At 40.4% G+C, this 26,358-nt stretch overlaps 2 protein-coding genes across 15 annotated transcripts in view; both read left to right on the forward strand.

The window, feature by feature from the left end:
* mbnl1 (muscleblind-like splicing regulator 1) overlaps positions 1-16,785 on the forward strand; it is a 28,812-nt gene extending 12,027 nt beyond the window's left edge. For 6 of the 14 annotated variants that reach the window (XM_085930709.1, XM_085930711.1, XM_085930708.1 and 3 more), the window contains 10 exons: positions 8,428-8,598; positions 9,259-9,483; positions 10,888-11,127; positions 11,960-12,013; positions 12,978-13,131; positions 14,084-14,119; positions 14,974-15,065; positions 15,314-15,358; positions 16,161-16,232; positions 16,588-16,785. In XM_085930709.1, coding sequence (XP_085786835.1) covers positions 8,428-8,598; positions 9,259-9,483; positions 10,888-11,127; positions 11,960-12,013; positions 12,978-13,131; positions 14,084-14,119; positions 14,974-15,065; positions 15,314-15,358; positions 16,161-16,217 — 1,074 coding nt within the window. In that variant the 3' untranslated portion in view covers positions 16,218-16,232; positions 16,588-16,785. The remainder of the gene's footprint in view (positions 1-8,427; positions 8,599-9,258; positions 9,484-10,887; positions 11,128-11,959; positions 12,014-12,977; positions 13,132-14,083; positions 14,120-14,973; positions 15,066-15,313; positions 15,359-16,160; positions 16,233-16,587) is intronic. The other 8 variants (XM_085930714.1, XM_085930716.1, XM_085930715.1 and 5 more) reach the window with 8 other exon arrangements.
* Positions 16,786-16,807: 22 nt separating this feature from the next.
* On the forward strand, positions 16,808-22,987 carry LOC147046026 (ras-related protein Rap-2b-like). Its single transcript, XM_085930722.1, has one exon. It carries the CDS (start codon positions 21,475-21,477, stop codon positions 22,021-22,023), a length of 549 nt encoding a protein of 182 aa, XP_085786848.1. The 5' UTR covers positions 16,808-21,474; the 3' UTR covers positions 22,024-22,987.
* The last annotated feature ends 3,371 nt before the right edge of the window (positions 22,988-26,358 follow it).

Genomic DNA, 26,358 nt, shown 5'->3' on the forward strand with positions numbered 1-26,358 from the left:
CATTTCAGGTGAAATCAGATTTGGCATTTTAAGGAGATTTTCATTGTTGGATTTTTTGGTGCTACCTGTCAATATGTAACTCATGTTTTTGTGCGTTCTGGTGGTCGCTCAACTTTAGAGATTCCACCGTTAAACCCATAAGAGCTAATTGGAGTCAGGAGTCGGCTAAAGTAAAGTCCAATTAATGCGACGAGATCGGACGTGTTGGTTAAAGCTGCTCGCTCGTATAATAAACATCAGGTTAGAATTCTTTTTTCTCTCCTCTAACTTGCTGGAAAGAGTCACAAAAATATTTCTAAAATGATTTGTTTATGGTTTGACCTAATTAATTATTTTTATACAATTATTCTTATATTAATTTAATTAATTATTAGTTAATTTATAATACACTGTGCAACATGGGGGGGGGGGGGAAATACTAGCATGTTGGCTACTAACTTACCAAAATCTCTGATACACGCTAACATCTTCAAATCGACAATAAGTAACACATTATACAACAATGGGTGTCGTTGAAGGACACAACGGAGGAAACTACTTCATGAAGTCCAATCAAAGGTTTTCAAATGCCGTGAATGTTTATCAGGTCTGAGCTACAGGAAAATATTTACTCGAAATGATTCTTGCCAAAGGAGTGTCAGCTAATTATTAAATCGGAACGTTCACATAGGTACTTGTTCAACCAGGCAGTCAAATCTTTATATGGTGTGCTGGATAAAACCAAAATGTAGTTGAGGATGACGTCTGAATAGAAAACATTTTTCACATTCAAATCACATCGGGGTTGTTTTTCTCGATATTTTCCAATTTTCCCTCCTAAAGTTTAAAATACAAAAGGAGAAACATGAATGAGAGGTGTGCTAAACCTGATGAGTGAAGTGTGGTAGTTAGTCGCAACCACATCATTTAGCTAATGGTGTGCAATCTTTATTATTCTCATGAAAGCAACGTCTTACCTAATGACTTTTCTCATTTTGATATCAAAACAATATCAAATCACCCATTTTCTTTCCACTGCTGCTTATTTTCACTTTCCCCTCCATCTCACTCTGGTTTTTACCTCAAGCCACACCCATGGGTCACATTACACACGCACACACACACACACACGGATCCGTGTGGTTTTCGGCAATGACATCAACCCTGACCTGGTGCGCACGCACCCACCAGGAGCAGTCTGACCAAACAAGGCCCACTCTGTCGTCAAACAAGCGGCGTGGTAACCGTCTAGAACGAGAGATGTTTGAACACATACCTCCGTGCCATTAACCTCGTAGTCTGTCTGCTCGCTCGCCCGAGCGACACACCCACCATCATCGCGTCTGACTCGTGAGGAAAAACAGGCCGACCGTGTGCACATGCACGTGCGTGTTATGTCTGCCTTTAGCGGCGCTGTTGGAGCAGGTTCAGACTCCGAGCCAAGATTACATTCCCACAGAGCCGAAGGCCTCATACCTTATCTTCTCTCTCTCTTCTTTTCTTCTCGATCTTTCTTTCTCTCCCGCTTCTATTTTTCCTCATGCTATGACAACATGTTTATGTCAAGTGATTCGGTAGCACAGTCGGGGTAAAACGCAAACACGGCGGTGTAAATATTAGTCGGGTTGCTACTCGACAGCGGTTATCCCGCGACTGCGTTGGGTTTCGGGTTCAGGGGGGGGTAATGTCTATTTGACACTTCTGTCACACGCCGTACACTAAATCAAATGATACAATGCACACGGCCTCGTTCGGGCAGGGCTTACCTTTTTAGTAGCCGGCCGACCCTTAATTTGGATGATAGTGAACCCCCGTGTCATCGGGGCAATGGATTACAATCGGGTTTGAGTATGATACCGCCTCCTTCTGGCCAAGACCGATGAATTGGATTGCGGCATTACATCATAAGACACCAAAAAATGGTTGAATTGAAATATGTCATTGAGGAGTTCCTCGCTGTTACGATCAGCTGGCTTTGTTTTGAGCAAGCCGATCCTGCGCTGATGTCATCATCCAGACGGTCTGCGGGATCCGCACAGACTTCTGTCCGCTGCAGTCGGCACATAAATTTCCCCAACCCCTAATTGGATTTTTAATTGGATATCTGTGGGCGCATCCATCGTGAAGTTCTTTCTTTAAAGCATTTGCCCAGAATTCAGTCATCCATCGTGTCATCTATTTTTCAAAGTGAGCCAGGAAGCCTCGTCTGGGATTTTTTTGGGGTAATTCGTGTACATCCTCATCAGATCACTTGTTGGCTGTCCCTTTTTTTCTCCTCAGTTGTCAGCTGACTCTGCCTCACCATCACACTGGGTTCCTTTATAGCACCACTAATACAATGAGCACTTCTCTGTCAGCCCGCCACCTCCCCGACATACCCACGCACCATAAACACCTCGTGTGTTTCTCCGAGAAGCAAATATTGATGCCTTGACACTCGGATTATCCCGTCAAATGCATATTTTCCAATGCAAAACATTATTATTGGCTTGCCTCTTCTAAACACAAGCATGCAGCAAATCTCTTCTAACACCACTCAGGGATCTGGGGAGCCACAGATTCCATGAAGAAACTTTCCAAACATGTATGTCTGAAAATTTAAAAGGGACTGTGAGAAACTATTTTCTCAACCATGTTGGGCAAAAAAAAAAAAAACGTTCAGATATTTTCTTTGGATCTGTTTTTCATGTTTGCTTGTGCCTGCCTGCCTGTGTGGCAATTTCCTGGCTCCACATGATGGCGTTTGTGCCAAAGGGGAGGAAACGTTTGGCGTAAGGCAAATTTAAGTTGATTGGTCATTCCTAGGAAATGCTGGTGTAAACATTGTGGCAGCGACTCCCTTGAAAGGTACTACTCTGGATCTGGAATCCAGATACGCTCACTCCCATGGAATTAAAACACTCCGAGTTGGGAAATAAAGCCTGAATAAATAATGAACACGTCACCTCAGCATAGTTTTGCATGCCTTTTGGTTTCTTATCTTCAGAACGCTTGACTCAGCCATTATACCCCCCACTCGACAGGTGAGCGTAGCGCCCCGGGAGTTGGTTATTAGGCTCATTTACTCAACATTTGTGCAAGACGCCCCTCCCTCACGTGAGAAGCGTCAGTCAGGTTGACCCAGCTAGGTTTTCCTTGTTGCCGAACATGAGAGACGAATGCCAGAAGCGACACACACATACATGTCCGCCGCTGGCGTGTCACCGACATACTGCTCTTATTTTTCTTTTTTTTTTTTTCAGCCCCAAACACATTCCTAAAAAATGGCCCAGTGTCTGGGCCTGTCAATGTTTTTCTTTCATTCAAACTTCCAATTGATACATAATGAAAATCTTTTTGATTATTTATGATGTGAAGTCATGTACTGTAAAGGCTTCATGCCTTAGGCTGCTATGGATGTTAGCCAAACTAATTTGCCTTTTGGGTTTGAAAGGATTGTCATCAAAACCTTTTACGACATTTCAACCTCCAACGTAATAACATTGCATTCATTGGGTGTTGTTGCTCAGGCAAAGTGCTTTGGGACACGATGAGACCTGTGATTGTTTACCGTACAAAATAGTATTGAATTCAGAGTTTTGCTATTCACAGCAGAAAGACTGAATTTGAATTTGTAAATGGCCATTTCTTTTTGAAATATTTGCTTTGGTTGTATTTTTGCATGTCAACCTTAATTTGCCTCTAGTGCACATTTATTTGATGACGTGTCTTTGAAACAGTTAATGCTAGGGAGTTTCCGAAATACTTGTTTATTTGAAGACTCTAAATTCTCCATAGGTGTAACTTTTGTATTTGCGCTTAAATGGCGACCAGTCCAGGGTGTAGCTGTCCAACTGGGCTAGCCCACAACTCACCCGTCAGCCCTAATGAGAACCAAAAATAGATGGCGATTCCAGTATGGAAAAAAAAAAAAATGCTTTGGTGAGTTTTTCCCTACTGGGAATGTGAAAGCCATACCACTCATTAGCTACTCGTTTGTGGTTGGGAGGAGCATAGAGATGCAACTTTTTTTCTTTCTGGTGTCCAACCTTGAGGCTAAACGCCTTTTTTTACAGCTTTGAATACGACAGAGGATCCATCTGGATTTTTGGGTGCGGCCTTTATTTACATGCTTGACAGCTTTTTTTTGCACAAGCCCTCTTCAATTCTAAATTGCCTTAGAAATTGCAAGTCCCTCTCTGCTCTTTCAAAGGTCATACACATTCATTTTTCCAAGTGATCCATGAAAGATTTTTTTTTTGGTCAAATTTCCTGTTTTGTGCTTGATTTTGATTCAATCTGCCGACGCCACCAACTCAAGGCGTGCTGCAATGCACCATCAAATGAGTCTCTTCTTCATTCTGGCACTTTTGACACCTTATAGTGGCTGTATATCATCTGGATTCACAATCTAATTAGTATGCTTAACTCAGTGAAATCAAAAAAAGTGCCTGAAGAAGCACCAAATTCATTCTCTTGCCTTACTTCATTCAGGTTAAAGTCTCCTCATAAATTAAAACAGTGTCAGAAGCAAATTAAATCACTCCTACTCTCCTGTCGCCTTTCTTGTCCTTAATAGAAACGGGGAAGGCGGTGAAAACATCCCGCTTTAGCTGCTGCCAAATCCGAAGGGGATAATCACACACAGAAACAGGATTAGGCCAGTTGACGGTGGGATTAGCGCTTCAGATAGGATTAGCGTTTTTGAGATCAGATTAGTGTAATATGTGCCCGATTGATTCTGTAAATTCACTGTTGGGGAAGCGTGCGTGCATGTACACCGTACAATGCGAGATAGAAAAGGAGAGCATGGATTAAAGATATGAAGAAGTTGTGTATCGCTCAGCCCCCACCCCACCACCACCTCTTAAAATACAAAGTTACCGTCACATTTCCTGCGTGCAGAAAAACAAAAGGAGTGCAAGGTGTTGGGTAATAAAAAAAAAAAAAAGAATCTACAGCGGTCTAACTTTGGACGCCGTGTACATGACATCTGACCCGAGGCATTTCTTCAAAACATCACCCTGTTGGCTGTGAATAACTCCTGCAGTTTGGCTATTTGTGTGTACACAAATAACAAAGCTGTGACACACACTATAACTCTAGTCCTTGAGGTTTTAGATGTCTCTCTCCGCCGACGCACCTTTGTTTGTATCTTTGTGTTAAAGCTGAACCCTTTGAGCCATTGTCGAGGCAGGGTGGTTAATGCCTCACTTGGGCCAAACTGTAATTATTATCATAGATAATTAACTCCCACTCTTTTCTTGTCTTCATTCTCAATTGAGATACGAGTATGTATTGTTTTGTGTCCACACTCTTAAATTATTTTTTCCCATTGAGATGAATGGAAATCCCATTAATCCGTTCCAGCCTTCTCGCTTAACAAAAAACAAACAAAAGATTGCAGTGTTTTTTTTTTTATAAGAAATGTTCATGACTTGGCCATATAATAGTCACGCAGAGACAAACGAGCAAACATTTCATAACGAGCAATAGCTTCATAACAACTGCAAGTGACTCAGCCACTGCAGTAATTGTCATTTGATGCGGGGGATAAAGAATACATGCCTTTGTTCAATCGTCTGTCCACAGAATATAACCACAGAATAACATTCCATATCCAGGTTTCTTTAATACATAATGTTAGTATGCTAATCAACCTAAATATTTTCTGACAGTACGTCTCTACTGTATGTGAGGTAGGGCATGTTCAACAAAGACCAACCACTGAGTGTCTACTGCTGGCCAGCAACACAAAGCTTCATTCACAGCGTGCGCCAGAAGAGAAAGCACTTTCATCTCCGTGTATGTTTGGACAGAAGTCATTGGAACGCGGGCCGGAGAACAGTAGAGCCTTACATACCGTGATTCAAAGCATCCCCAGCAAACGACAAGCCATCAAAGCTTCCACGTTCAACACGATGCTAATTATCGTGATACGTAAACATGAGAGTACCGCATACGAAATAGATTCTTTTAGCTTCTTCATCCACAATTTAGAAGACAATGCAAACAGTTATTAAAAACTGGATTGAATGGGAAAGAAAGTGCAAAAGTTTAGCTTTTGAATTGCAGCTGAAAAAATGCTGCCATGAGCTAACAGCAGCAGTGTTGTATAACCGAGTAGCATTTCGCTTACTCCTTTAGGGGAGTCGAATATTTCTGTTTTCGCCGTGGGAGTATGATGTTGTTTAGATGACTAGGTGAAGCAAAGTGCATCTCGCATACCACTTGCCGCACGCCTCCTCCCCTCCCCTCCCTGAAAGGATGGGACGCAGCCCCACCCAGCATTCTTTTGACCTCACTTCATTGTTTCCTTAAACGTCGCATACTTTCAAAAATAAGGGTGTGTAACGTTTGACTTGGAAGCACCACCCGATCAGGGCGTGATGTGTTGTTGTTGTTTTTTTTTACCACTTAGCAGCATCAATCAAGGCCGCACAGTAGCCAACGTGAATGAATCTTACGAATTTCTCAATTGGTTTGGGATGCGTACATATTACTACCACCTAGAGGACTAGAGTGGGACTGCGCTTTAATTCCTAATCAAGGAATCATGATGATGTTGCACAGGTGTTAAACCCAAGGCCCGGGGGCGAGATAGATTGCTAGTTATTCCTATTTTTTTTAAATATTTGAACAGTTATTATAAGTCTCTATAAGTTATTCATCAGTTTCTTATGTAGCTGATACTATACATATTATGAGACGTTCATACATTCATTTGGGTTAACAATTTTAATGGCCTTCCTACGATGCGGCCCGCGACAAAAATAAGTTTGACACCCCTGTGTGAGCGTGTCTGGCTGCTCTGTTGCCGTGGATACCATCTCGAGCCGCGACTTGATGTCTTGATGGGATGAGCAAGCGCAAACATAGTGGAAGGGGGTGATAGATGTTCTTTTTGTCCAAATCATCGTCCGATTTTTTTTTTTTTTAATGTACACTATCAGCAAAAATAGGCTTTATTTGAGGAATAATGATGGTGCCTCACCTGTGAATCAATCCGGTGTCAACGTGTTGGGTCAAACGGGGTGAACGCAATGTGATCCATCTCCTTCCTCTCCATCACGCTGACTGCGTGCCACTTTCATTCTCTGAATGAGTGCCATCTGAACACATGCACCCAATGGTGTGTAATTTCCACTTTTCCATCCTGGCCAATTAAGTTCTCTGACTCACTTAAGCTTCAGCATTGACATGAATCAGAAAAAGAAAATTCCACCTTATTTTTTTTTCTTATTATTCATTTAAGGGTAATATTACATATATTGTAATTGATAGTTAAGTGTTGGGGGGGTAATGGTTTTTGCTATATTTATGGATTAAAATACCAATATTATTATTTTACAACCATTTTAGAGGGTTGTCAGTGATTTGCAGTGTGTCGAATTGAATGAATCGAACTACTGAAATAAAGAATCTGTAATTTTGCAAGATGCACCTATACACTTTCAATTTTAACACTATATATAGACACACGTCTCAACAAGCTCCCATTACAACTTGAGACAGCAACTTCACACTAAGTGGACAACCCCCCCCACCTGCAATCTTAGTAGACTTCTTAGCCTTGACCCTATTCCCTCACCCTTGCACCTGTCTGGTAATCCAGTCCGAGTGAAAGTGAAGGAGAGCGAAGTCATGACAGACTACCGCAAGGTCTCCCAGTGGGGGCTGCTCAGAGAGGTCAAGCAGGCCCCCGGGCCAGTCTGTCTCTTCCAAACGTTGTTTGTCTGTTGTTGGCCTTTACGTCACATGATGCGTGTGCTTCAGGCCACCTGTTGCGTGACCCTGAGTGCATGCATTAATGGATTTTGTGTCGGGACCCCCCCCCCAACACACTCACTCCCTGAAGGTATAATTAGTAGAGTGCATAAAGGATCAGATTATTCAGAGGCTCAAATGCAAGTTTGTTTTGTACGATAGATGACATCGGAATCGCAGAGGAAATGCGTAGCCAAGCTGGATGTCATACGATTAGCATGAGAAGCATCAATCATGGCCTCCTGGGACAATCTGACACAAATTGCCCCCTGCTGGGAGTGACAGGAATAGCATGCAGTTCATGAATAGAGCCATTGATGTTGCTGAATCAGTGATTTATTTTTGACCTTGGGTATGTGCTTTCAAGTTGACAATATTTTGCCAAGGTTGCCTTGCTTCTCTTTGAAATATTGTGGACCCAAAATAAAGGTAGAAAGAAGTAGTTGGCTATTTTGTATGGCATTATCCTCGTACGAACCTTTTAAAAAAATGATTTGATGGCTTGCAGACCCCCTGAGGGCCCGCAAACTTCAGTTTGAGAACCGTTCCCATTGTGGATTTTTACAAAGAAGTATAAAAGTGCAGACTGTGGTGTCAAATATATTGAGATATTTCTTTTCAATGTCACGTTGAGTCCTTTCACCTTTTGAATGTCCATAAATCCAGATAAGATAAGGACCACCCTTGTCCTTTCTCTTTCAGGGCCGCTGTTCTAGAGAGAACTGCAAATACCTGCACCCTCCTCCGCACCTAAAGAACCAGCTGGAGATCAATGGCAGAAATAACCTGATCCAGCAGAAGAACATGGTCATGCTGGCCCAGCAGATGCAGCTCGCCAATGCCATGATGCCTGCCACGCAGCTACCGCCTATGGTGAGGACACACAGCCACAAACAAGTTCAGCCAACCCCTGGAATAGGAACTTTTATTTGTCCAAAACGCATCTAAGACTGGAGCTATCAAATTGGAATTGAATATTCTTCCATCGATTAAAGGGCAATTGCTTGAAAAAAAATTCCAACATTAAATCAAAATAATCACGTTCGATTATTTTGGTACACTTGGTGTTGCCAACCCAGAATTTCCCGAGTTGCCTATGTCTTTTATTTCATTGATTTAATTGTGATGTCTCTTAAATTATAATATATCATATTGTGGCTAATTATTTTTTGTTTTGATCATCAGTATTATGATTAAATTGTGTTAATAATAATAATAATAATAATTTGAAGGAGAATTGATATTTCATTAACATACGATCTCATACGCTTAGACTTCCTCCCACTCCTATTTGAATATGAAAAGCAAGTGTTTTATTGTCTATTATTGATGGTTGTTAGGTTGCAAAGAAATATTCCAAAAAACACCATACATACATGAACATACTCCACATCTCCCCTAGTGAGACTGCAGACTTGTGAAAAGGGTGACAATGCAGCTCATTTACTATCTCTGCAGCAGATTTTATCATCTGCTTTATTGTCCGCACAACAAGATGTGTTTTGTTCACCCTAAGCTCCTTCCATCCTTCAGCCCATGTTCTCGGTGACGCCCGGCCTGGCCACCAACGCCAACGCTGCGGCTGCAGCTGCGGCCGCAGCAGCGTTCAATCCCTACATGAGCCCCGTGTCACCAGGCCTGATGCCCCCAGAGATCATGCCAAGCACCCCAGTCCTCATGGCTTCCAGCCCCAACGTCAACCAAGTCCCCAACGCTGCCGCTGCAGCCCAGAAACTGTTGAGAACAGACAGACTTGAGGTAACTGCAGCCTTTTTTGTTTTGGAATGACATCAATTGACATGACTGAAAATATCCAAATGAAAAAAACAAATGTGAAATCTGCAGTCCTGATGTATCATGATGCAAATGCTTGCAAGTATTGACATCATCAAGGGTGTATCCAGATCTGCTGTTTGAGAATTTGTTTTCATCAAATCATGCGACAAACACAATGACACGCAATGAATTTTTATTTATTCAGTCCAGTGCAATTTGGTTTCTACTGCCCTCTACTGTCTCATTTGTGAACTACAGAAATTGTCCTTGATGAGCCAAGGCACATCAATGTCATCAATAAGATAAAATAATAATAAATCTCTCTACCCATCCATCACCAGACAAAAATGTCACAAATTATATCTACTCAAATACTGATTCACTCACAAATATGCTTACTCAATGTACAATCTGGGCTGTTTAATTGAACACAAAGCTTTTCATCAAAACTTACCTTATATTATCATGAAATATTCGTTGATGTGAATATTGCTACAAACTGGATCAATATCCGAAGATCTGAAAGCCAGCAGGTGGCTGCATAGGATAACTGTACCTCCTGCCATCTAGCGGTAGACAATTGAATTACTCTTGCTGTCTCTATGTTGTTGACATTGCTGCTTTATAAGAATACATTCATTGTGTGTAAATAATAAAGGATACTTCTTGGACCATTTTAGGATCGATTCCTGTTGGATATTTGACACTAATGTGTTTTAGCATAGTGATAGGGAATCACTGCTCAAATCTATTGTACCTAAAGATATATGTATGAAGAAATGTAAGGGCTTTTTTTTTTCTGGTTAAAAAACTGCAAGTCTCATTCATTTTTAACCTTTTTGGAACTGTGCATCATCTGCAGAGACAGATAAAAGCCATGATGACTCATACTTCATCTGCATAAACATAAAAAAAAAAAAGCAGAGCCATTTGGGCTGTATCCACTGCAAAAAAATTGATGGAGCATTAATTGCTTGTATTCCGGGAAAACGTACAAAATGGAACAAAACAAAACAAAACAAAAATCTAATTGTAAATCACATGGGCAACTTTGCAACAATAAAACAAATAGCTATCTTATTGTCGACCAGATGCTTTTACATGGAGCACGACGACAGATTATTATTTTTTTCCCCCCGAGCTATCGTCAGCTATAATGATAGGCCAATGAAAGTCAGCTCAAAGAATGTGAAGCCTGAATAAGGAAGCTGGAAAACCATCACTGTGACCATTACTGATTAAGATATCCATTTAAATTAGCTTTTTATTTTTTATATTTTTTTTTTTTTTTTAAATGGAAATGTAAGTGTAACTCGCTAACTCAAAGCAAAACTGCTTGGTTTTATATTTGATTTCTTTTTCTTTTGTGTGGGTCTCTGGCTTTAGGTGTGTCGCGAGTACCAGAGGGGGAACTGTTCCCGGGGGGAGGACGACTGTCGCTTTGCCCACCCCGCAGACAGCACCATGATCGACACGAATGACAACACCGTCACCGTGTGCATGGACTACATCAAGGGGCGGTGCTCTCGCGAGAAGTGCAAGTACTTCCACCCGCCGGCGCATCTGCAGGCTAAAATTAAGGCTACCCAGCACCAGGTGAACCAGGCTTCAGCCGCCGCTGCCATGGTAAGTCGTCTTGATTAATCATCCGCCAGATTCCATTTTTAATCCACTCGGGTCAGACAATACCATAATAAAGGTAGTTCCTTCCATTCTTGGGCCACTTTCTACTTCCTCTTAATGTTCTAAATGGGTTTTATTGTGGTGTAAATTGTGTCTTTTAGCAATGGTACCAGCACAGTTATTTTTATTTTTTTTGTTTCTTATCTGCTATTGTTGATATCGAGCGGCTGAAAGCTAGAAGTGAATCATTGCAAAATGACTCCGACTAGGATGTGCACAGTGAAACCTCCTCAGATGTATTACAGTGAACCCTCATTTATTACAGTTTGGCCATACAAAAGCCATATGGGGTTATTTTTGCTGCTTTTTAGTCCAAAACCTGTTTTTTGGTCAAACTGACAGACATACCTTCAAAAAAAAAAAAAAAAAAGTTAGCTACAGCGCGTACGATGAGCTGCAATATTACGGGGGTTCACTGTATTGTGTTGAAGTACAAATTATCCAGTTAAATAATGAGCGAAGAATATTTTCATTGCTACGTCCATCCATTTGTGTGTGACGTTAACTAATGTAGACTAGTAGTACAGTAGTAGTATCATGATGATCATGTAAGCGTTGAGCAGTAGAGCTACTATCCACATTGTGCATGCCTTAGTCCTGTAATCCCCTTGTAAAAATGCATTCCAATGATTTGTTTTTTTTATTTGTTTTTTTTCTCACCTATACCCAAACTGCACTGCTGCCCCCATGATGCACCTCTGCTTGCTGGTTTATGTTAATGCGCTTGAACCCCATTGGCCCATTGCCATCATGTGCTCGCTGCCTGCTAATTAAGACTCAGTCGGCTGTCAAATCACTGAAGCGACCCCTCGACGCAACCTTTGACCTGGTACTATGACCTTTCACCTTTTAGCTTGGCATGTGGCTTTGTCGTAGAGCAGTGTTTTAACTAATGCTCTTTGGTTGTCTTTTGTCTCAATGCAATGTCTGTTTTTTTGTTTGTTTTGTTTTGTTTTTTCCTTCTGTCTTGAATGCGTGTGATGAAATGATTTCGGCTCTTCCGTTTCGAGGGGGATGGTGATGGTGGTGGTGGAGGTCCAATGGAGGTCACCTCAAATATGAGCCGCAATCAGATCATCACCTGTGGTGTCTTTAACACAAAGCTAGTGAGGGTTAGGGAAGCTTTTAAAATGGTAGCATGGCTTTTAATGTCTTCTGTCCAATTAGCGTTCACTGTTGTGGAGCACGAATGTGTTGCTAGTGCATGTCAGGTGGGGCTAAGAGGTCTTACAGTGGGGGGGTGATTCAAAAGAGATGGGGCCACGCCAACGGAGCTCAAAAGTGGCCTCATGTCAACGAGATTTTGAGACCTTTTTTGACTTTTGTCTGTGCGTGAAGCATCACTTCACACGGCTTCCACAGTTTCTCATGGAGCTAGCAGTGCAGCCTCCCTCTCTCTCTCTCTCTGTGCTTCCACCTCTTGTTTAGTAGCTGTATTGTCGTTCTTTAATTGTTAATGCTTGCTTATGTTGCATTTAGTTAGCCAGGTTAATATTGCCAGTAAAGTTGATAAAAAAAAAACTCACGAATGCTTATTAGCCAGTAGCTCCAGTAGGCACCATGCTCCTGCTTGTGTACTAGTATATGTGTCCGAGTGCTGCTTGCTTGCTACTGATGACATGATCCTATTGTTGATGTACACACAAGGATGTTGGAATAATGCTCCTACGATGTGCTCTAACATATATTCCATTTTTTTTTTTTTTTTTGTGGGGTTTTGTTTTCCCAACTCATCTTTTGACCCCCCCCTCCCTCCCCTTTCATACCTGACCTCTGCTCATCTGGCTGGGCAGGGTATGGCCCCCAGTGTCATGGCTCCTCTGCCAAAGCGGGCAGCCCTGGAGAAAGCCAACGGAGCCTCTGCTGTGTTTAACACCAGCATGCTCCAGTACCAACAAGCCCTGGCCAGCATGCAGTTTCAACAGCAGGCCGCTTTCCTCCCATCAGGTATGCAAAAACCCGTAAGCTTAACGGACCTCGCCCGGATCGGCCCCAACCCAACCCGGCTCGTGCTTGGCTGGAGTTGGACAGATAACATTATCTCACGCGTGTGAATTTTCGATTTTTGGATAGACAGCTTAAGATGGCTCATTGTTTGCTTTGCTGAGAAGAAATCACACACTCATTTCTCTCAAAGCACTGGACGGCTTCCACCAAGCGGTACAGTTCTTTTTAGTTTCTTGCAGCGCACTTTCAATTTGAATACACAGCTGAAAGAGAAAATCCCCAATAGATGAATTGAACGATATATTTCTGAGGACATCCACTTTAATGCTTTATTGTGACTCTTCCAGTTTCTCCAGTAACTTGCTGGTGACACTTTTTCATAATGTTTCATGGTTGTGGCGACATACAGGTCACTAATAGGTGTCGTCTTGGTCACATGATTTCAAACTCAGAATAGCATGTTAAAGAGTTTTAAATACCACTCATTTGGGCAACAGAGACTCTCCACACTTTTTCTTTTTTGGATGAAATTATAGTCAGTTCTTAAATAGGTCAAAACACAACATATCGACTGTCCCGCTTGGTGGAAACGAGGCATCTGGGTACGTTTTGGTAAAAAGCGGACCGCTTCCAGTTGCTAGTTTGCTGATTGACAGTGGTGACTCATATTTAATGACTGGGTGCTTGTGGTGGAGCTGAGATGCTGATGTGTTGACATCTGGTAATCTAACAGGCTGTACACAATCACCCTTCCTCACGTCATAATGTTTTCATACTTGTATTTACATATGTCGGAGAAAAAAAAATTGCACATTGACTGACCAAGAAATATTAACCCCCCCACACACACCTTATCTTCTCCCCCCATCACTCTAACGAACCTTGTGACGGGCTGTTTTGATTTCTCTTCCCCCTATCCAATCCACTTCCTGTTGCACTGCATGATGGGCAGGCTCAATATTGTGCATGACCCCTACAGCCGGCGTTGGTAGGTTCCAGTTCTCCTTTTTCAGTTCTGTGTGACTTCCTGTCTGTGGCTCGCATGTGGCAGCAAAATTTCGTTTTGTTGGTTAAATACGGTCAATTGAATTGTGATGTTTTGTGATAAAAGGCATTTTTTTAGTCTTGTGTTTGATCTCATTCATATGTATTCATTGTATTTAGTTCAAGTGATGTTTTATTTTGCTGTTTGCTTGACCACTTACCCGCTCGTGCTCGTCAACTTTGCTCATGGCTGCTCATCCTTAAGAGTGGAAGACGCTTTTTGAAACAATGAAACACCGAGGGGGATCCATTTGAACTTTGCCCCTTCTCCCCTCTGCCGTAACTCAATTTATTTGTTCAGTTTTTAGATGACTGATATTCTGCCAAGATATTGTCACTGTTAGGCAGGATGTCCAAATATGGTCATTTTTATAGATTTTTTTACTAGTCAATTTAATTATTGGTCAATTTAAAGTGTTAAAAATGTTGAAACAATAATGAGTCAAAATGGATTGGATATAATTTAGTACACCTATTTTGTTCAAAATATATAGCTTGAAAGTTTCATTTTTAGCACTTATTTCAATATATGCTGCCGGCACAGATAGATATAAAGAAGGAAAAAAAAAATTCATATCACTGAACTGAAATTAAAAACGACTCAACTATTTTCCCTCACACTGTTCATGGTCTGTCGGCAGAGAAACAAACGGGTCTGCATGAAATGGAATCCCTCGGGAACTTCCTGTCTTGCACTCTCTGGTCTTCCCTTTCTGTTCTGTTTGTGTGTTTGTGTGCGTGGCTACACACTGCTCTTGTGTGCATTTGTGCTTACATGATTCTCCCCCTCCCAAAAAGTTCCCATGATGCACGGTGGTACCCCAGTCACTGTGTCTGCAGCCACCACATCTGCCACAAGCGTTCCCTTCGCAACTGCCTCCACCAATCAGGTTTGCACCTCAACCGTCTCTCACTCTTTTACTCTCTCTCGCTCACGACACATGGACGATGCTCTGTCTCACAGCGAGTGCGTGGGGTGCAAAATAGGCGGGACTCCCTCTTGTTGGCCTACACTAGAGTCCAACTGGCCAGTGTGTACTAGGAATACTCGTCTTTCTTTCTTGGGAAACAAATTGTGTTGCATTTGAATGTGTGTCCTCGTTGTAACAACCGTTTTTTTGTCCTTTCCTATTTTGAGGACTCTTCCTTATCAAAGTTGACTACCAACGAATACATGCAATTGGTATGTATGAGGTAGTTTTTTTGAATTTTTTTTTTTTTTTTTTTCAATAAAGCCTCCCGCCCCTACATTCACCATTCGCACAGCTCGTGCAAAAGCTGCTATCTGTGCCCTCCCTTTGGTGCTTGGCTTTTTTTCTTCTTTTTTTATTTTTTATTTTTTTATTTGAAATTTTTCGCTGCTGCTTTCCAGCACGTAAATCCCAGCTCTACCATGTTCCAGTCTCAATATTGTTACGGGCAAGTTTTAGAATGAGCCACTTTTGTGCGTTATGCTGTTGAGTTGTGCAGGTCAACAACTTGGAGAAATTAGATTTGCATGGGGGAAACCAACCCACTGTCCCTTTACTGCCTTAATAATAATAATAATAATAATAATAATAATAATAATAATAAGTGCTGTTAGTCCGATTCCTTATTATCATTATTATTATTATTTTGATTCTGATCACTTTTGTCCTCCATATAGTACATTTGAATTACACCATCAAATTTCAACATACTCCACACATCCACGTCGTTATTTTACTTACACTTTTGCCTCAATTTAATATTTAACATCTCTGAATTCATTATCAATTTTTAGTAACAATAATAATAATGCTCTCCCTCCCCTTCATTGGAGTGTAGCCTAATAGCTTTTCTCCTGTCATCTCTATCTTTTGACATTTCTTTGTTTTTAAAGCTGACAACTTCTCTTATAGTGACAAGATGCCGTTAATCTGTGTGCATTCAGCTCCGCAACTATATTTTGTGTTTGAACGACTCTCGGTTTAATCACGTGTCTGCTTTCTACCCCTCCCCAGATTCCAATAATATCTGCAGATCATCTGAGTAGTCACAAGTACTTGACTCAAATGTAGTTCCTCTCAAGAACAGTGAGTCTCTGATTCAACCATCACACATGAAATGATGAAAAATTTGGGTTATTTGGTTTTGGATTAAAAATAAGGATGAACTCAATATGCACTATAACCTTTACAAATAAACTTCCCAAAACATTTAAATGTCCAACCATTGAATGTTGCAGAACTTCTTGCACAACTTGGTGTTATTATAGAAAATATCTTAATAGCAAAATTAAAAGATTTGATTCTTGACCACTTCTAAGAATGTCCCGCATTTCATATTCATCTTGAAATTGAACCCCAAATGCCACATTTCCCAAATTTGTGAATAATGATTTCCTCCCAATAGCATCTCATCCCCAACCTCTCTTTCCTCCACTTACAGATCAAATGAATGTGCGCTGGCACCGTCCAAGCCGAAACAGTTCAGCCTTTATTTCCATAAAAACTTCAGAATGTCAAACAACGGGATTGAGGAGAGTCTGCCATCTGTCAAAACATCCAGAGTGCGACCCTTGCCATTATCCCCACATGTCAAAAAGCGGTGAGAGAAGAGGCCATCTTGGTGCCTGCGGAGAGAGAGGGTGGGGGGGGGGGGGGGGGAAGTGGGGGTCTCATCACACCGCTGTACATCAAAATCAATTGGTTGTAATTCACTTCACCGGACGCAGAGAAGGTCAAAAAGTTACGCGAGTCATAGTACACCTCTGGTACGTCAGGCGACCAAGATTTCTTTTATTCCTTTTCTTTTTTTTTTTTGTTTGTTTGAATTAATCAGCCATATTTCATCGTTTACAAAAAAAAAAAAAAAAAAGACATGCACCTTGAATTTGAATCGAAATGAGAGCGGCACAGCCATTATGAAACAGGAATCTGCTAAGACGATTGAGCGTGTGCAGTATTTTGTGTGCGTGTGTACGTGTGCGTGCGTGTGTTTAGCGACTAGTCAAACTAGACACGGATGGATGACTAAATGACGAGGCGTGGACATATGAATGTTGTGGGTGAACCAACATACCTGTGTACCTTGAAAGCACAGCCAAGCTTGCTCTTCTCACCCTTGTCATGTGCCATGGAGGCCATACAGCTCAAACCAGAGTGTTGTCTCAGCAGTGTTATTTGTTTACCGAGGGTAAAATCTAAAAATAATAATAATAATGTTGTATGGCTCTTAATATTGTTTAAGAAATGTTCATCATTTTAGAAGTGAGTTTTATGCTAATTTTTTGTGTTTTTAAAATATTTTAATTATTACCTTTTAATGGACAAAAAAGTGTAGATTCTCTTTTCATCGACTAGAGTGCTGTTATTTTATTGTGTTTTTTTTTTTTGTTGCTTTGTCGGGATTTTGTCGTCGCTCAAGTCCATCGACTCTAAAGCCTTTTGATTCGTGATGTGCAGCTTTAACTGACTTGTTACCCTTCTTTTCTTTTACAGAGTTCTTAACTCTGTAAAAGAGGAGAACCGTTGAGCTGCGTGTAAGACGAAAAGGTCTGTTAGGTCATTTTAACCAAAAAAAAAAAGTACACTTGAATGATTGTTTGTCCGTGTCAATTGTCACAGAGTCAAACTTAACAAACGGCAGCGGTTCCCAACACACCTTTGTCAAAATTACAAGAGTATTAAACTATACCGAAAAAAAAAAATACTTTTCATAAAGAATATTAAGGAATATTATGAATGAAAAAAACTGCCAGAAACCTTTGACATTAGTTTTATTGTCATAACATCAACTTTTGTCCTCGGATTTAAAGCTAGGTATTTCTTATACTTTTTTTCCTTATCTTATGTCGTTTTTTTTAAAAAGAATTACAGTTTTTTTTTCTTATAACTTTATTCTTTTAGCTTTACGATTTTATAATTATCATTACAGCTGTTTCCTGGATATATTTTTTTATTTTTGAAAAAAATACTTCTTTTTTTCATATTCTCATAAAATACTTATTTTCTCATGCCATAGCTATTCACCAAATAAACGCTTTTCTCATTTTAATACAACTTTTTTGCAAACAAAATCAATCTATTATTCTCCCTCTTTCTTGTTGGACTATTCAACGACTTTTTTACGGCAATGCAGCGTTCCTCTAATTTTAGTAAATATATAAAAAGCACTTCTACTGAAATAACAATGGTCTCATCTCAATTTCCTTACAAGTTCCGTGAAATTCTAGGCCTGTTTATCTATTCTGGAATTTGAAATTGTATTTGACTTCCTTGTATGTCGCCGGCATAGATAAATGAACAAGAAAGCATTTGTAGCAAAGAATCATTTCTGGACATTTTCTTTTCGCAAAAACGTTGGGAATCACTGCCTTCAAGTAAAAACACACCACGGGATTCATACCCCTGAAAGTTTAACTTCAAAACCGCAGAAACCAAAAGTTTTTTGACAGCATCTCTCGTCGAGGAATCATTTTTTTGTTTGAATCCGTTTTTATTTGTACCAGAGTTGTGTTCATCTGAATGTTGTGTTGCCACAGAGGTGTGACTGCGCGTCTTTAGCGATTGTATTGTACCTAACAAAGCCTTAGATGACCATGAATGGGTCACGGCCCAAACTTGTCAATCACCATGCAGGTAAAGAGCACCAATGATGTTTTCTAGTTATCTCACACGCCGCTTACGATACGTTTGTGCTTTCTCTAGGTAACAATTCTTCTCTTAAAAATCCATTTAAGAGCTTTTATGTACTACTTAAGGATTTGAATCTCTTTGAGATGCATAGTTGTAGATGTTTCTTTGTTTTTTTTTGCCTTACTATATTACTATATTACTTGACAACATCGATACGTATAGCCGTTGTAGATTTTGAGGTTGTATGAAATTCATAATCTTTTTTTTTGTTTTGTTTTCAAACCATTTAAAAATGATAACGATTTAAATATTCATGTCATTCATATAGCTGGATGTCTTTTTTTGTTTTCTTCCCAGTTGGTTGGTGTTACATTCTGTTTGTTTTGTGGTATATGTGGAATTAGTTTTGCTGCGATCGCAGCAACAACCATTTTCCTTGTCGACGTGTCAAGATCATATTTGAAAATATATTGTATCAATCTATAGATTGTCCATGTTTTAGGGTAAACATTGTTTTCTACTGTATCCATTTCAAAGAAAAATTATATGTCGTTTGGTTGGAAATATTTCTTTAATTTGCCCTGAATGTCAGGCCAAAATAAGCAGTTGAGATTTGAGGGTGTTTGGATATTATTAATGTTATTATTATTATTATTGTTTGTTTGTCGGGTGGGGGGGAGGGCTGATTGGTGAGGAATCGGAGAGAAGACTTTCCCCTGCTGGTGAAGTCAGAAATGCTGCAGATGATGAGTTCTAACCTAAGGGACGAAGGTTGTGACTTTTTGCACTTCTGTATATAGTCAAATAAACAGAGACAAATGTGTATCATATTGAGATTATTTTGAATAAAAAAAAAAAGATCTATAATTATAGGGAATTTTGTTAGATTAATTTAAATTCATAAATCAGAAGACCAGCTAAAATTGCTTGCAAAGAAGGGCACTAGTTTCTTGGCCAATGCATTTGGAGAAAGCTATGCGCTTTTTGTCTTCTTTTATCAGTGGCTAGTTTTGCCTGGGAATGTTTTTTGGGGGGGGAATAATGGTCTCCCTGTCCTGCTTAATCCATCCCTTCAAATGATCACAATATTTCATTTGTTGGCCACATCACTGCTCCCACAGTTCACTTGATTCCCCCACCCCAAAAAAAAAAAAATTATTCCATTATGATTTGACTGCATGTAAAGAAAAACATAGCGATGTAAGCGTTCACAATAATCCGCACAGTAGATAACAACCACAGTGGGGGCGAAATAACACTTTTCCAAACAACTCATCTTACGCTTGTGTGATTCAATAGTTTCCGAGCAAATACTTCAAAAAAAAAAAAAAAAAAAAAAGGAAAATATGAGCACTCATCCAACCCGAATACTTTTCCAGAGCCATATATAGTATATATCCATATTTCCGGTGGACTCACAGCAAGTTGTGTTGCTCTGCTCTTCAGACTGTGCGCTCAGCAGGCGAAGGCCGGCCACGCCAAATGCACATTTGGGCAAAGGCAAGTCTTTCAAATGAATGTAAAGTGGCTGCTGTATTGTTGCTATAGAACCAAAGCACCAGATTCTCCAAAACCAGACGTTCAGTCCGTCTCTTCCCTGCTGGGGGGCACACACACACACAAATCCATGCCAATGCTTTTTTGCCCGCTTTTTACTTGTAAGTGCAACTACCACTTATGTATTCGCTAACAGTTGCCACACGATGATGTCTGATTTGTTTATGCACACTTGATTGTTGCCATAATTGACTTATCTGTATGGATGAAAAAATAAAAAATAAAAATGATTTGATTTGCTCATGCAACACGCGTATGTCTTTCATTTTCTATGTAAGGTGCCTTGGGGGGGCGACCTTGTGACATGACTTTTGGATCAGCTCCATTGAGGCTCATGTGTGACAGATGTAGAAGGGTACGCTGGTGATGCCCACGAGACCGCCCTCGTTGTTAACTGGGTCACGACTGAAAAATTTAACATGTTAAGCAGAAGACAGTAAGATGCAATATAATTGCTTTTGTCTTCAGCAGCTGAAATGCGTGCTCAATTGGATTCAGGTCAGGTGACTGACTTGGCCTATTGCTTGACATGCAATTTCTTTGCCTTAAAACATGTTCAGGGAATCCAATCCAAAAACATTTCACAGCAAGCGTACTTTTCATGAAATAAAAATAAATAGAAAAATAAAATAAAAAATAGAATAGAATAAAATGATTAAAAAAAAGCTTCATTAAAAAAATAAGCCACCATGTGCAGAACCCCTCCAAAAAAATTGTTAACAGTTTTTTGTTTGCAGAAACCGATATGAAAACAGTCTATCGATCCTTTGCTGACGTAATTGACGCTATTTGGATGCATTCGCCCACTGGTTTTGTGAATGACGTCTCCTTTAAGAAAGCGGAAGTGAGGCTGCAGGCTGTTGACGCGCTGAGGATGTGGACAGGAAATGCCATGCAAAACCAGCAGAAGCGTGATCGCTTGTCGGGTTCCTCCTCGGCGCACTTGCACAATCGGCGTATCGCCGAAAATGCGTCTGGGTTGACGCCGCCGACGTCCAGGGAGCGCTCGCTCTCCACCGGGGCCGCGCGCTCGGTGTGATTCTCCCTTGCGAGTCTGGTAGCTCTCCCCGGCCTCGAAGGCTTCATCGCGGAACAACATAAAGGAGGTATTTGGCTATTTTCTTCTATTCCGCCTTTGGCCATGAGGGAATACAAAGTGGTTGTTTTGGGCTCGGGTGGAGTCGGGAAATCGGCCCTGACGGTTCAGTTCGTGACGGGCTCCTTCATCGAGAAGTACGATCCCACCATCGAGGACTTCTACCGGAAAGAGATCGAAGTGGACTCATCCCCGTCCGTGCTGGAGATCCTGGACACGGCTGGTACGGAGCAGTTCGCTTCCATGCGGGATCTGTACATCAAGAACGGCCAGGGCTTCATCCTGGTCTACAGCCTGGTCAACCAGCAGAGCTTCCAGGACATCAAGCCTATGAGGGACCAGATCATCAGGGTGAAGAGGTACGAGAGGGTGCCCATGATTCTGGTCGGCAACAAGGTGGACCTGGAGGCTGAGAGAGAGGTATCTTCTGGGGAAGGCAAGGCCCTGGCCCAGGACTGGAACTGCCCCTTCATGGAGACCTCAGCCAAAAACAAAGGCTCTGTGGATGAACTGTTTGCAGAAATTGTCAGACAGATGAACTACTCCACTGTGCCCACCCGAGGTGACCAGTGTTGTTCTTGTGTTCTGCTCTAAAAACAAAACACAATCACGTCGTTGTGCTTTTTAAATCATGCCTTTTTACTTTTAAAGTATCTTTGCTCACACTGTTGTCTTATGGTTTCGCACAAGTGGACAAAAATCGATTATGTATAATAATTAAGGTTGCAATGGGGTGAGCAATATTTGGAAATATTTCAAAGTGGGTCATTTCATGGGAAGGTGATGACAGCATACTTTGTTTGTGACCCATGGATTTGCATAGATGCAGATTTTTTTTCCCCGTAATGTTGTTTATTGAAGTAACATCACACTTGAAATAATGACCTAAGTCATATTTTGACAAAAACGGGATGCTGACCTTTGCTGAAATCTTCTCCATCCTATTTAGTTAAATAATTTCTATCCAGGAAATGAAATTGTTCATAAATATACATAGAATGTCATTTTTTATGTTTTCTGAAAAATGGAACAAAAATGACTTGGGCCATTAATTTAATTGGATGCTGATAGTATTTTATTTTATTTTCCATTTTAGCCCATGTTTTTCACTGGGCATTAATGATACACAGATTTTTAAATCATTTCCCACTTATAAGGCCATTGCAGTATCCATAATTGGCTCGGTTTCTATCCTCTGCCAAAATCCACAAATAATTGACCTGTATTTATGACCGCCATCATTATTTTCCCCCCATCAAAAATTTAAAATTCTTATTAAGACCCAATCTTCCCAATTTGAAGGTTCCCGGACTATGCCATTTATTCCTTTTGAATTCCAATTGACTCCCATGGAATGATTCCAACTTTGAAAGTTGACAGAACTTTGTAACCTTACTCTTCTGGAAATGTGTTTACATGGCAAAGTACTTGAATGTTTCTTGTTTTGTTTTTTCTTCCAAATATAGCTTTCTTTGTACAATATTGACTCTTATCTGGAAATGTGCCTCAGTGGGAATGTCTTATCGTGAAACCTAAGAGACTTTTTTTTTTTTTTTTTCTCAGTACTCTTTTAATAATCTCTTGTGCTCAGTGGTGGAGTCTGTGTTATGTCGGTCATTTTTAATATTTTTTTTTTTCTGGGAAGGGGCGGCAGATGAGGTGTGAACTAGGGATGGGCATTTTAATAATGTCGTTAGCCTTGTAGCATAATTGCATAATCACATTTACTTAAAACCCAAACAGACAAAAATGACCTTTTTAAAGATATTATGACAGTAAATTTTAAATAACTTTGGCAATTATGCTAACAAAAAGAAAAAAAACCTTGATATTTTCTTCTTTCTGCTTTTTATTTTCCAAGTCAACAATATGTTAGCATTGTGTTCTTCTTTGGGGTTACAAACAAGTTGAGATTGACTCAACAGCACTCCCGCTGGTTGCAGTGTAGTACCGCGCTTAATTTTGCTCCAAGATGTGATGAGAATAGCAGCAATGTGTGCTCGTGCGTCTGCCTTAAAGTTCAAGGTTCCAATCTTGGCCCTAGACCTTCATGTGTGAAGTGTCCCTGTTCATCAGGTCCAAAATATGCATTTATTTTCCTTCTAAGATATGATCTCCAGCTTCTTTGTTATGCTAAATTGAAGACTCATAAATGTGTATGCCCATCCCTGGTATGAACATCTGTTTGCATTTTTTTTTTTTCTCAATATACCTTTTCCGAGATATCGGAAGTGTATTAACGATGGACCTTGGACTTGGTGCACAAGGACCTTAAGTGCGTTGCTGTCGCTGCATGAGGTCACGTCAGTTTGACCACATGTCAAGTGCCTTCCCTGCGACTGTGCCAAGTGACGAGCCCTCCTTCCTCTGCAGTGCGTCTCCATGGCAATCAGATTTTTTTTTTTAGCAGTTAAGAGTTTTTCCTATCAGGCCCAATGTCGAGGTACTGCGTTGAAGAAGCCATGAGCGATGGTGTTCAGTTGTTCTGTTTATTCCTTGAAGATGTGATGAGAACCTTTTTATTGTGATGATTCTACCTTTGGACAAAAATCTGTGATGAACCTTGTCAGTTTTGAGAGACTTGTAATACAAAAAGGCATTTTATGTACCATTGAGGTCTGCGCTTTTCTTGCTGACTCACTTAGTGGCATTCCGAAGAATCCTAAAGAGTGAAATTTCAGGATGGACCTAAAATTCACTAAACCCTTTTCGGATGAACTCAATTATTATTATGATTAACTTCTCATGAAGCGTTCAATGCTGAATTGGACATTCTGCATTGAACGTTTGTGACATGAGAATTAATAAGTTCCACCAAAGACGGTTTGTTTACAAGATAAATAAACCACTGAGGCCATCTTGGCTTGGCTTGTCTGCTTCGAGCAACACTTGATGCAAGTGTTTGAGTAGCGGGCTGCTTTTCCAGTAAGTGTGTTTAGCCGAGGAGAACCGCTTCCTTCTTCCCGCCGCATGTTTTCTAGGTCCAAGCGGGGAGGACAGAGAGTCCCCTGTTGCGTCCGTAGCCTGTCAATAGGTCCTACACGCTGTCCGCTGGCATCTCCGGGCCAATGAGTGTCTCTCCCTCGTTGCCCAGAGTTGAGGTCAGAGTGCCAGCGGGAATGAAAAGACCGAAAGAGACGCTTCTCTTGCTTCACCAAAGAACCTTTTGTCCTCCCAACTGTCACCGTCGCCATTTGTCAACATTGTACGGATTCATAGCGTTTGGGAGACGGGCACCAAATTATTTGGGCGATGTATGTCAGCGACAGCAATGCTCGGTCAAAAAGTAAATGAAAGAATCTAAAATTGAACACCTGTCGCGTCGAGCAAAACTGTAGTAGTGTGTTTAACGGAATATTTATCACATGCACAGTTGGTCAACTATAGCTGACAGGAAAGAAAGTGTGACGGCGCCCTTCCTGTGCTGCGGTAGCGTGACAAAATGTTGCACTCTTTGTTCCTCTTTTGCTGAATTGGGTCAAATAAAATAAGGCATGACCCTGGAATCGAATCTAAGATACCATAAAAAGAAAAAGGACAAGTATGAGAAAACGTCGACATAAGTTCATTACGCTGGCTCTGGTGATTTGATTCCTTTTGCTAATGAAATATATCAGGCCCAGGTATGAACATATTTGTTGCTCAACAGTAAAAAAAAAATAATAATATTTAAATTATTTTATTATCATTATATTTGATATTTTAAAAACGTATACATTCACCTTTAGGATAGCTGCGTTCGTTATATTTAAGTGTACATTTATGTGTAGGTCACCTTGTTGCTTATGTTGTGAATGTGCAGTGTCACATTTGGTCCACTAGAGGGCAGACAGGTTCAAATCAGTAAACTGGTGTGATGTCTGAGAATTACTTTCTAATGTATAAAAATGTAAATACAAGTGCATTGGTATATTTATTTATTATACTAAAATGTGGTTTGAATTGTAAAATAACAGAATAAAAAAGAAACATTTCAAATAAAAAAAAACAAAAAAAACAAATTGTTATTTATTATTATTATTTTTTAAACTGGCTAAATATGCACATGTGTAATTTAGGAGGTAACACCATTTCATAATTTACTTCCAGATACGTTTACCAGAGCAGATTAACTGAATAATCTGTAACTTTGCTTTTTTTTTTTTTTTTCTGACGACGCACAGCAACGAATGTGTGCAGATATTTCAGACCAAAATATCCCCGTGGCTTTGCTTGGCTCTCCTCCCAGACGAGAAGGCCGGTCTCGCTGGAGCCGTCATGGATCCGAGCTCAGGCAGATTCCACCTTTGTCTTCATTTGTCCGTCAACTAAGAATAAAGGTGACCTCACAGGTATGGACTACGGTTGGTAATCCAGTCATGGCTCCTGCTGTGGTTGCTTGACATATGGTATTTCTTCGTAGTAGTTAATCCTGATTGATGGAATAAATTAGATACTGTTTTACGTACTCAAGCCACACAGGCAGGGATGTTTATATTTACCCAGGTATTAATTTGTTGGGGTGCATGTTGTACTATCTCTTCACTTGCATGGCTATCCTTTGTGTACTCTTGACCTTAATGAAAACAAGGTAATACTGTCAACAAAGTACTTGAAGGAGGCCTTGGATGAATGCATACAGTGTATGTACATAAATGAAGACATTTATATTTGATAGATTTTGGGATAGATTTTCTTGTGCACATAGCAAAACTGATGTACTCCGCAGTCTGTGTATTGTATTCAAACAATCAATGGACAATACAACCATCAACTTGATTTGTTCCATTTCATTTCAAATATGAGCCAATAAAGGGCAAAATAAAATAAAATAGACCAACAGTAGGATCTAGTTTCTTGCTGCATCACTTTACTTGACTATTCAGGTCACATTCTTACAAAGCATTTTGATCCTAAAAGTGTCTTGTCAGCCGACGGGGAATGATCCAT

This window comes from Syngnathus leptorhynchus, chromosome 14 (assembly GCF_054491065.1).
Source record: "Syngnathus leptorhynchus isolate UIUO chromosome 14, UIUO_Slep, whole genome shotgun sequence".
NCBI lineage: Eukaryota > Metazoa > Chordata > Actinopteri > Syngnathiformes > Syngnathidae > Syngnathus > Syngnathus leptorhynchus.